This window comes from Oncorhynchus nerka, linkage group LG13 (assembly GCF_034236695.1).
Source record: "Oncorhynchus nerka isolate Pitt River linkage group LG13, Oner_Uvic_2.0, whole genome shotgun sequence".
Lineage (NCBI taxonomy): Eukaryota > Metazoa > Chordata > Actinopteri > Salmoniformes > Salmonidae > Oncorhynchus > Oncorhynchus nerka.
The window spans coordinates 61,706,717-61,718,628 of record NC_088408.1 but is presented as its reverse complement, the minus strand read 5'-3'; the positions used below and the strand labels follow the sequence as shown (position 1 = coordinate 61,718,628).

At 46.5% G+C, this 11,912-nt stretch overlaps 1 protein-coding gene across 2 annotated transcripts in view; it reads left to right on the top strand.

The window, feature by feature from the left end:
- Positions 1-1,012: 1,012 nt before the first annotated feature.
- Positions 1,013-11,912, top strand: part of LOC115139790 (proprotein convertase subtilisin/kexin type 5-like) — a 44,653-nt gene continuing 33,753 nt past the window's right edge. For both annotated transcript variants that reach the window (XM_029677577.2, XM_029677576.2), the window contains exons 1-3: positions 1,013-1,582; positions 5,748-5,852; positions 8,615-8,761. In XM_029677577.2, the coding sequence (XP_029533437.1) occupies positions 1,403-1,582; positions 5,748-5,852; positions 8,615-8,761 (432 nt within the window). In that variant the 5' untranslated portion in view covers positions 1,013-1,402. The remainder of the gene's footprint in view (positions 1,583-5,747; positions 5,853-8,614; positions 8,762-11,912) is intronic.

Below are 11,912 nucleotides of genomic sequence, written 5' to 3'. Positions count from 1 at the left end.
GAGTTACTCCAAGCCACTGCTACGAAAACAAAAAACCTAGCAATCAGTAGGCCTCAAATTGGCCGACAAATAACGCCAACCTCAATAATGACACCATTAGCCTACTACCGTGACAAATGTTGGTGGATTGTAGTCTACTGTGCAACATCTTTAACGAAGCGGAACACTGATGAGAGAGGTGGCAGCAATAATTAGTTATTACTCGCTTGGGATATTCATGATAACAATCTACACTGGGGATTTTCACCATTTCCATCTTGTCTTTTAAGCTATAGGCCTAATAATCCCAGCCCAGTGCGTAAAATGTTGTTTTCCCTATTTTGTGTGCAGAAATAATTTGTAACAATTTAAATAGTTAGGCCTACAAAGTAACAAAGTCTGTCACATTGTTCCAAATCACACTAACCCCGCCTGCAATATTCTGACATATCAAGCATTTAGCAAATAACAATAGCCTTTAGAGGGCCTATTCAAACGGGCAAATACTGTCTCTCAGTCATAGATACAGTATCTGATAGACCATCTTGAGATCTAATTGGGTGTGCCTTTAAGACCCAGCAGAGCTCTGGCAGCACCACGGGTTATGCTGCATTTGTAACCAAGTGGAAAGTGGGATTTACAACATATGACTCGAATACGTTCATTTGAACGGCCCTAGTGGGGAAACTCGTCTATCATCCCTGAGCTCAGACTTCTTCCACACATGCTGACCTCACCTACTAAGGAAATGACCTCGATAACAGCATTTTTGGCAGTTAAACGTAACAAAACATTATTTATACAAAGCAATCTATTAATATGTTTTTTTAACTATATAATGTGTTACAATCCAGAGCACTGTATATAAGCATGATAGTTGTACTTTTAGTTCATAGTTGACGCAGTTTGTTGGCCATAGCCCATCGGCGTTTCTCAACGAGTTCAAAACACATGAAAGTTTCCAACTGTTTTTTTTACGAATTCAATTGGTACATTTCCATCTCCCGCTTGGTTACGAACGCAGCATTAGCCGTTCTTACTCTTCAGAGTGTCGCTCGTTTTTTTTCCGCCACTGTAAAGGGAGAATGAGAACCAACATCCGAGTTCTGGGTGAAAGGAATTAACCCAGAGCACTGTATTCAGACCATAGATTCAGTCATATTATCCTCACTGCTGCTACGGAGAAATAAGCAAACTTCGAACTCTCCATGCACGCGGAGAACACAGAAGAGGACCGTCTAACGGGCTTTTGAGGCATTTTCGGTTTCCGTTTTTTTCTTTCCTTGCGTGTAGTTTATGTGGAGCGAACAGTTATACGATAATCTTGCTTGCACTGCCTGCGGCGAGAAGAGAAGTTTGGTTGTTTGCCTAGTCGGAAGGAGGACACACGGGAGGCTCTGGGGGGGGGGGGAAGTAGTGGAAGATGGTTTGGAACTCCGCTTTGAGAATAGTCTTGATGTGCATCCTGGCGCTCTTGCTCGGTTTTACGTCTGTCCCGTGCAAAGCTCGGATTTACACCAACCATTGGGCTGTACGGATAAACGGGGGACACGACATCGCTGATCGGATAGCGGGCAAATATGGCTATAAGAATATGGGACAGGTATGTTTGTGGTTCTTCTCAAAAAGTTGTATATATTTTTCAAATAACTTTGTAAATGACTTTCAAAATCAAATCCTGCACTAGTGTTTTTGTTTGATAAATAAAACGTATTTTGATATTGATATTGAACCGTGGTGTTTCGTCACTCGGATTGAAGTTCAATTGTCAAGGTTAGCCACCGGGCCCGGGGACACAGTGGAGAGTCCTCCCACAGGGCCAGCCCGAACGCGCTACCTTCATTCTTATGTGCCTTGATTAAAACGTGAAACTTGAACCCCGGATAGTATCTGGTGTGTGTTTGTGGTTGTGTGTGGCGGGGATCAGCCTATCACAACCGTGACAGACAATGACTGAATGAAGGGGGAGTGTAGTCATTAGGCTCCACAGCGGTGGAATAACAGGTGCCACCCACACGCAACAGTTACTGCCGAGTATTTCATGGTTCAAAGTAATAAGGGTCTGCCTGATAAAATCACATTTCAAATCAAATGTTTGGAATTGTATTCGTCACATGCTTCGTAAACAACATGTGTGGACTAGCAGTGAAATTCTTATGGCCCTTCCCAACAATGTAGAGAGAAAGAAAATCGGGATAAACAAGAAAATGTTAAACGCTTCGTAATAGATACGCAATGAGTAACGATAACTTCGCTATACACTAGGTACCAGTAGTGAGTTGATGTGCAGGGATACGAGATAGGTAGATATACTACATGACCAAAAGTATGTGGACAGTCATTCAAATGAGTGTATTCTGCTATTTCAGCCAAACCCGTTGCTGATAGGTGTATAAAATCTAGCACACAGCCATGCACACTCCATAGACAATCATTGACAGTATAATGGTCCGTACTGAAGAGCTCAGTGACTTTCAACGTGGCACCTTCATAGGATGCCTCCTGTCCAACCGTGTGTCTGTCCTCAGTTGCAACACTATGGAAGCAACGTCAGAGCAATAACTGTTTGTCGGGAGCTTCATGAAATGGGTTTCCATGGCCAAGCAGCCGCACACAAGCCTAACATCACCATGCACAATGCCAAGCATCAGCTGGAGTGGTGTAAAGCTCGCCGCCATTGGACTCTGGAGCGGTGGAAACGTGTTCTCTGGAGGGATGAATCAACACTTCCTCATCTGGCAGTCCGATTGACGAATCTGGGTTTGGCGGATGCCAGGAGAACTCTACCTGCCCCAATGCATAGGGGCAACTGTAAAGGTTGGTGGAGGAGGAATAATGCTCTGGGTCTGGATCGGGCTAGGCCACTTAGTTCCAGTGAAGGGAAATATTAAGGCTACAGCATACAATGACATTCTAGATTATTCTGTGCTTCCAACTTTGTGGCAACAGTTTGGGGAAGGCTCTTTCCTGTTTCAGCATGACAATGCCCCGTGCACAAAGCGAGGTCCATACTGAAATGGATGGTGAGATTGGTGTGAAAGAATTTGACTGGTCTGCAAAGAGCCCTGACCTCAACCCCATCGAACACCTTTGGGATGAATTGGAACGCTGACTGCGAGCCAGGCCTAATCGCCCAACATCAGTGCCCGATCTCACTAATGCTCTTGTGGCTGAATGGAAGCAAGTCCCAGCAGCAATGTTCCAACATCTAGTAGAAAGCCTTCCCAGAAGAGTGGAGGCTGTTATAGCAGTAAGGGGAGGAACCTACTCCATATTAATGCCCATGTTTTTGGAATGACATCTTCAACGAGTATGTGTCCGTATACTTATGGTCATGTTGTGTATGTAAATATAACTAGGAATAAAACTGACAGATAGTAAACCTTATCATCAGTACATTGCCTGGTATAGAGTTCCTGGGTGGCAGAGAGCCCGGCTGTACGCACTACCCACTGTAGTGCCTTGCGGTCGGATGCCAAGCAGTTGCCATACCAAGCCAGTCAAGATGCTCTCGATGGTGCAGCTGTAGAAATTTCAGGATCTGAGGGCCCATGCCAAGCCTTTTCAGCCTCCCGAGGGGGAAGAGGTGTTGCCGTGCCTTTACCACTCTGTTGGTGTGTTTTAGACCATGATAGATCCTTAGACCCTGAGGAACTGGAAGCTCTCAACCCGCTCCGCTATAACCCCGTCCATGTGAATGGGCGCGTGCTCTGCTCTCTGTTTCCTATAGTCCACCATCAGCTCCTTTTGTCTTGCTGACGTTGAGGGAGAGGTTGTTGTCCTGGCACCACTCTGCCAGGTCTCTGGCCTCCCTATAGGCTGTGTCATCAGTGATCAGGCCTACCACCGTTGTGTCATCTGCGAACTTAACGAGGCTGGAGTCGTGCACGGCCATGCAGTCGTGGGTGGACAGGGAGTACAGGAGAGGACTAAGCAAGCACCCCTGAGGGGTCGTATGCGAATCAGGGTGGGTCCAGGGTGTCTGGGATGATGCTGTTGTTGTGAGCCATGACCAGCCTTTCAAAGCATTTCATGGTTACAGATGTGCTATGGGGGCGATAGTAATTTATACAGGTCGCCTTGGCTTTGGGCACAGGGACTATGGTGGTCTGATTGAAACATAATGATATTACAGACTGGGTCAGGGATAGGTTGAAAATGTCAGTGAAGACACTTACCAGCTGGTCAGCATCAGCGCGTGCTCTATCCACGATGAAAGCCATACTATGTATTCTGACAGGTTGAAAAGGAGTATTGTAGACCAGCAGGGTCATCCAGCTCTCAAACCCCCGCCACCCTTTCTCCCTAGTTATATAGTGGCAATTTACCCCCCTTTACGAGAATTGCAATGGGTACAGGTATTTTTATTTGATGAATTTGACAAAAAAATGATACAGTTTTTGCTTTGTCATTATGGGATATTGTGTGTAGGTCGATGAGGGAAAAATAAACAATTGAATCCATGCAACGCTGCTGTGTGTATCGAGTGGTCCACCACCCAAAGGACATCCAGCCAACTTGACTCAACTGTGGGAAGCATTGGACTCAACATCGGCCAGCATCCCTGTGGAATGCTTTCAACACCTTGTAGAGTCCATGCCCTGACGATTTGAGACTGTTCTGAGGGCAAAAGTGTTGGTATAACTCAATATTAGGAAGGTGTTCTTAATGTTTGGTATATTCTGTGTATATGCAGAAGTCTACTTTTAACAATTGCCACAGAGCATTTTACTAAAACACATTTACATTAGGAACAGTGCCGATGTCAAGTTCGGAAACAGAATGACAGTAAAAATCTCCCTCTGTATTTTATGTGACTACGTTTTCCCAAAAACTTTGTTAAATATCTAATACAAAATTAAGTTTCAAAGATGTCTGCAGAAAGAATGGGGTGTCAGCAATGATACCTTGAGTTTGAAAAATCAATTTTGGGGTATTGAACTACAGTAAGCGAAGTGGATCAACACCTGGTAACAGAATTGCATCATGGATCCTTGATCTGCATGAAACAGAAGAGCATATGAATGTCATTCTCTTCATGGTGATGTGTCTGAAGAGGTACACAAAACATCCTCCACTGCAGTTGGCTATATTCTATCAAATCAAATCAAATCCAATTTATTTATATAACCCTTTGTACATCAGCTGATATCTCAAAGTGCTGTACAGAAACACAGCCTAAAACCCCAAACAGCAAGCAATGCAGGTGTAGAAGCACTATCAAGCTCCGCCCCCAAGCAAGACCAAATTTGTTTGGTCCAGACCGGACCAAATCTGTGCCAATTGTAGACGTCTATGTTTCACATGTTTGGACAGCACAGTCCAGTAGAGTATATTACATCATACTGTACTCTACTGTACTGAACTCTACTGTGCTGTATTTAACTGACTATGATTTCACATTGACTGCAATTGAATTGGCCACATTCTGTTACAGATTTTTGGATTTGGTAACAGAGTGATGTGTTTTTAATCACTTAATAATTCCTAAACAAAATGATCAGTAAAAACACAGACTTTGTCTCTGTCTGTCTTGTTTAGGAGGTTTGTGTTTCCCGTCAAACTCGGTTGCCGTTTTTTTACATAACTTAAGGGACAAATAAATAAATGTTTTATATTTCTGTCTCATTTACATTCATGATGCCACCTCCTGATGTCTTCTTGGTACATAACCTGTGAATGCGTCTGAAATTACAACCTAATTCACACCAGTTCGGATGCAACCAGTGTGTTTACTGTAGACTGATGGCTTGTGTTTTCCTCGGCAGATTGGCGACCTGAAGGACCACTATCACTTCTTTCACAGCAGGACCATCAAAAGGTCGACGCTGTCCAGTCGCGGTGGCCACAGCTTCATCTCGATGGAGCCCAAGGTAAGCCTGTCACCGTCGCCGCCTCAGTGTTCGTGGGCCCCCCCAGACGGGTCATCGACACCCGCCTGCATTATTGATGAGTCTCAGAGCACCGCCGTTGGTCTTGCCCTGATGATGCGTACAGTCCCGGGCGCAATTGTAGCTCAGCACACCGAGCTACAAAAAAGTCGACCAACCATAGCGCCACTGAGCATAGTTGTCATCAACGTGAGATGTATTATACTCGCTTGAAACATTGGCCGTTTTGAACATATTCCGCAATACTCCCCTCTGGGCAGGAGGCAGTTTGGCATTGACAGGCGTCACAGAGGGGGAGAGAGAGAGACAGAGGGGGAGAGAGAGAGACAGAGGGGGGGGGGACACAGAGGGGGAGAGAGACACAGAGGGGGGGAGAGACACAGAGGGGGGGAGAGACACAGAGGGGGGGGACACAGAGGGGGAGAGAGACACAGAGGGGGGGAGAGAGACACAGAGGGGGGAGAGAGAGACACAGAGGGGGGGAGAGAGAGACACAGAGGGGGGGAGAGAGAGCGAGAGAGGGGGGGGAGAGAGAGCGAGACAGAGGGGAGAGAGAGAGAGAGACAGAGAGGAGAGAGAGAGAGAGAGGGGGGAGAGAGAGAGAGAGAGGGGGAGAGGGTGGGAGGGAGAGGGTGGGAGAGGGAGAGGGTGGGAGAGAGAGGGAGAGGGTGGGGGGAGAGAGGGGGAGAGAGAAAGGGGGGAGAGAGAGGGAGAGGGGGAGTGAGGGGGAGAGGGAGAGGGTGGGGGAGAGAGAGAGAGGGTGAGAGGGAGAGGGTGGGGGAGAGAGAGAGAGAGGGAGAGGGGGAGAGAGAGAGAGAGGGAGAGGGGGAGAGAGAGAGGGAGAGGGGGGGAGAGAGAGGGAGAGAGAGAGGAGGGGGAGAGAGAGAGAGGAGGGAGAGAGAGAGAGAGGGGGAGCAGTGTTCTCTTTGCCTGTCTTCTTCCTCTGGTTTCTCTTCTGTGTGAGGGGTTGACAGGAAGGAGATGTGTAAATGATGTCAGCTGGCCCTGCAGTCTGAGCTGGGAGTCTGTCTGTTCAGGGATCAGTGTCCTATCATTCTGATGCCAGTCTCATTTTGGGCAGGACTCTATCACGGGTGCTCTGGACTCAGTCTGTGTAGTCGGTTATTTAACTAATCACATTGTTCTGCTTAGTTGTGTAATGCCAGTCATCTCTGTGTGTTTGTGTGAGAGTCCGATGGGTGTAGCAGGTACGCCGTGTGTGTGTGTGTGTGCGTTGTGCGGTCTACCTGTTGGCACGCATGTCTCTGTGGCTTGGAGAAGAGGTCCTTGAGTGTGACCTCACCCTTGGGGACCTTTTACCCCATTGAAACAAATATATATATCTGCTTTTATTTAGCAGACACTCTTATCCAAAGCGACTTACAGTAGTGAGTGGATGCATTTTCGAACCCACAACCTTGGCATTGCACGCGCCATGCTCTAACAACTGAGAAATACGAGACTTCCTCAAAGTGATCACTGATTTATAACAGATTTGGATAGGCAAGGACCTCATCACTTCTACCTAAAGGTTCATGTCAGATCATTGATCCCTTCAAGGAAGCGAGAAACGAAGGAAGTATGCATTACAAACCTCTGACTTCAACTGGCACTCCTGCTGTACGGCTGGCCCTTTTGGATCCTGGTTGCCCTTGGTTACTAACCCAGTCAGTGAGAGAGGCAGAGACTGCGATTGAGAGAGCGAGCCACCTGCAAACCCTTAAGGGGCAAAGCAGAAGCAGTCGTATTTCAAAAGCTCCCAGTCCAGTTCACCATCTGAAGGAAGAAGGAGAGTTCAGATCCGGTTCCTCTCCCTCTTAGTGCACTCTCAAGTCAGTGGCGGAGCTAATGGATGACTGGCTGCTGGGGTCAGACCTCCTGTCCAGGTGACTGTCTGAGGACCGTTGCATAAGGCCTTACCACTCGTCATGCACGAACACACGGACGTAGGCAGGCAGACGGAGAGACAGACAGACACACACACTGATGGCTCTGCTGTTCTGAGCTCAGTGAGGTGTGGAAACAGTTACTTTGAACCTGATGTTAATGACAGAGTAAAATGAGCAGAGACTTGTGCCTGCTGTCTTGTCTTCGCACCAGTCTGATTGCCCTGCCATCACTGTTACACTTGTATTTTTTTGTTTCTTTCCATTTTAGACTTCACAACTACATCCTAGATGTCGTCGTCCCCCACCCCTCTATCTTTCTGCCTGTGTTTTTCTTGGTCTACCCCATCGCTCTCTTTTCTCCATTTTTATTTTGTTTTTCCCCTCCGCTCTCTTTTCTCCCCTCCGCTCTCTGGAGAGACTGACAGATTTTTCCCTCTGATATGAGTGTCTACTTCACTAGCCTTGTGCAAAGGTGAGATGCAGCAGTCATTTATGTAGCTACATATCAAGTATACGGCTCTAATCTGGCCATGTTTGAGATTTCCTTGTCCATTTTCTTCTAGAAATAGAAAAAATCCTACCCCAATGCTCCCAAACATCTGAGATGAGCCAAGGAATTCTGTGAAATAAATCCACTAGGTTTGAGAGATTTGATGTGATCTGTGATGTGTGTGTGTGCACACTTGTCTGTCTGCCAGTGTTTTACTTTGTTCGTGTATTTCTCCACGCATATTCCTCCATCTCCCATTGTCCACTCAAAACATGCTTGTCCGTAATCCCTTTGTGTTCCTGTTCAGCGATTTGTTGTTTGATATTGTTTTTACTCACTGTCCAATGGTATGCCCTCTCCTTTAGGTGGAGTGGATTCAGCAGCAGGTGGTGAAGAGGCGGATCAAGAGGGATTACAAGGCGGCCCCTCGCCCTCTCTCCAGCCCCGCCCAGACTAGCCCCGCCCAGTCCATCTTCTTCAACGACGCCAAGTGGAACAGTATGTGGTACATCGTGAGTATGCAGATCAGGCCAAACCCCAGGGCTCAGGGTCAAGAGTCACCGGACTCAACACCACCCTGACCCACTTAATGGAGGCTCGACAGGCTGTGTGTGAGAGTGAATCTTGGGTGTAGTGCGGCCAAGGGTGTAGCGTGGCTAATGTCTAGACATCTTCTCACACCTTTTCTAATGACTCCGAGAGGATTTAAATGCATAAATGCAGTGTGAGATGGCTCCGTCTAGACTGCACAAGCTATGCAGCTCTACACAGACAGAATACTTCACTCACTCGTGGCTGCTAGTCACATTCACATACACATCATGGCTCCCCTACGTTTTGTGAAGTTGGTCAGCACTCCGGTCTTTTTCTCCTGGGTTCTGTCAATGGTTAACTTGGCAAAGATAATGCCAGTACTTTGACTTTAGAGCTTCCACTTATCTGTCCAGTTTCATAATCGGTTATAGTCCGTCATGAGTGTTTCCTGTTTAGGTATGAGATTGACTAGTCTTTGTCCATGTTCACGTCTGACGTTTGTTCACCTGGACTTTAGTCTACGACTGACTTTCTCCATCCATCTCTGGACCTATTTAAAAACGGTTAAAATGCTTCCATTCCTTCCTCTCCTCCTTGGACTAATAACTGATCTAGCATGATTGGACAGGTTAAAGCAATAATTCCAGTTCATAGCTTTCACCAGTCCAAAAAATGTCAGATCAATAATTTCTTCAAAGAACAGAGGAGGGAAAGTTGCATTTTCAAAGGATTCGAACAGGACCTATGTCTATGGAATCAATCAACCAATCAAATGTATTTATAAGGCCCTGTTTACATCAGCAGGGGTCACAAAGTGCCATACAGAAACTCAGCAAGCAATGCAGAAACCTAGAGGGGAACCAGGCTCTGAGTCCTCTTCTGGCTGTGCCGGGTGGAGATTATAAGAGTACATGGCCAGATTGTTCTTCAAGATGTTCAAACGTTCATAGATTACCAGCAGGGTCAGATAATAATAATCACAGTGTTTGTAGAGGGTGCAACAGGTCAGTACCTCAGAAGTAAATGTCAGTTGGCTTTTCATAGCCGAGCATTCAGAAGTCGAGACAGCAGGTGTAGTAGAGAAAGGTCCGGGACAAGGTAGCACGCCCGGTGAACAGGTCAGGGTTCCATAGCCGCAAGCAAAACAGTTTAAACTGGAGCAGCAGCACAACCAGGTGGACTGGGGACAGCCAGGAGTCATCAGGCCAGGTTGTCCTGAGGCATGATCCTAGGGCTCAGGTCCCCCGGGAGTGGAGGGAGAGAGAGAATTAGAGGGCCCATACTTAAATTCACACAGGACACCAGATAAGACAGACTGACCCTAGCCCCCCGGCACAGACTATTGCAGCACAGATACTGGAGGCTGAAATGGGTGGGTCGGGGGACACTGTGGCCCCATCCGATGGTCCTGTCTGGGGGTATCAATCAGGCAGGAAATAACCCCACCCACTTTGCCAAAGCACAGCCCCAACAGCACTAGAGGAATATCATCAACTTACTACCCTGAGACGAGGCTCTGTAGGTCTCCTCCACCGCACGAGCCCGAGGAATCGCAAAACTGGACAGGAAGATCACGTCTGTGACTCAACCCACTCAAGAGACGCACCCTTCCTAGGGACAGAATGGAAGAGCACTATTAAGTCAGTGACAGCCCCTTAATAGGGTTAGAGGCAGAGAATCCCAGTGGAGAGAGGGGAGCCGGCCAGGCAGAGAAGGCAAGGGCGATTCGTTGCTCCAGTGCCTTGCCGTTCACCTTCGCATCCCTGGGACAGGCTACACTGAATCATAGGACCTACTGAGACAAGTCTTCAGTAAAGACTTAGACTCTGTCTCGACATTTATCTCTCACGTGGATAGGCACACCATTCCATAAAAAATGAGCTCTATAGGAGAAAACCCTGCCTCCAGCTGTTTGCGTAGAAATTCTTGGGACAATAAGGAGGCCTGCGTCTTGTGAACATAGCGTATGTGTAGGTATGTACGGCAGGACCAAATCGGAGTGATGGGTAGGAGCAAGCCCATGTAGTGCTTTGTAGGTTAGCAGTCAAACCTAAAAATCAGCCCTACTCTTAACAGGAAGCCAGTGTAGGGAGGCTAGCACTGGAGTAATATGATCAAATTGTTTACTTCTAGTCAGGATTCTAGCAGCCGTGTTTAGCACTAACTGAAGTTTATTTAGTGCTTTATCTGGAGAGTAGACCATTGCAGTAGTCTAATCTAGAAGTGAAAAGGGCATGGATTAGCTTAAATGCATCGTTTTTGGACAAAAGGTTGCTGATTTTTGCAAGGTTATGAAGATGGAAAAAAGCTGTCCTTGATATATTATTGATATGTTTGTCAAAAGAGAAATCAGGGTCCAGAGTAACGCCAAGTTCCTTCAGTTTTATTTGAGACAACTGTACAACCATCAAGATTGTCAGATTCAACAGCAGATCTCTTTGTTTCTTGGGACCTAGAATTAGAGCATCTCTGTTTTGTCCGAGTTTAAAAGTAAAACATTTGCCACCATCCACTTCCTTATGTCTGAAACACAGGCTTCCAGGGTTGGCAATTTTGGGGCTTCACATTCTTCCATCGAAATGTACATGTGTATCATCCTCATAGCAGGGAAAGTTGACATTATGTTTCCGAATGACATCACCAAGAGGTAGAATATATAGTGAAAACAATGGTGGTCCTAAAAACAGAACCTAGAGGAACGCCAAAACTTTACAATTGATTTGTCAGAGGACCAAACATCCACAGAGACAAACCGATATCTTTCTGACAGATAAGATCTAAACCAGGCAGGAACTTGTCCGTGTAGAGTCCAATTGGTGTTTCTAATCTCGTAACAATAACATGGTGGTCGATGGTGTCACTAAGGCCTAGGAGCATGAGGACAGATGCAGAGCCTTGGTCTGACGCCATTTAAAAGGTCATTTACCACCTTCACGTGCGCAGTCTGTGCTATGACGGGGTCTAAAAGCAGACTGAAGCATTTCATATACATATTTTATTTTTATATATTTTCTTGTTTTTTGGGGGGTCAAGGTTTGGCTTTTTCAAGAGAGGCTTTATTACTGCCGCTTTTAGTGAGTTTGGTACAAATCTGGTGGATAGGGAGCCATTTATTATGTTCAACATAGG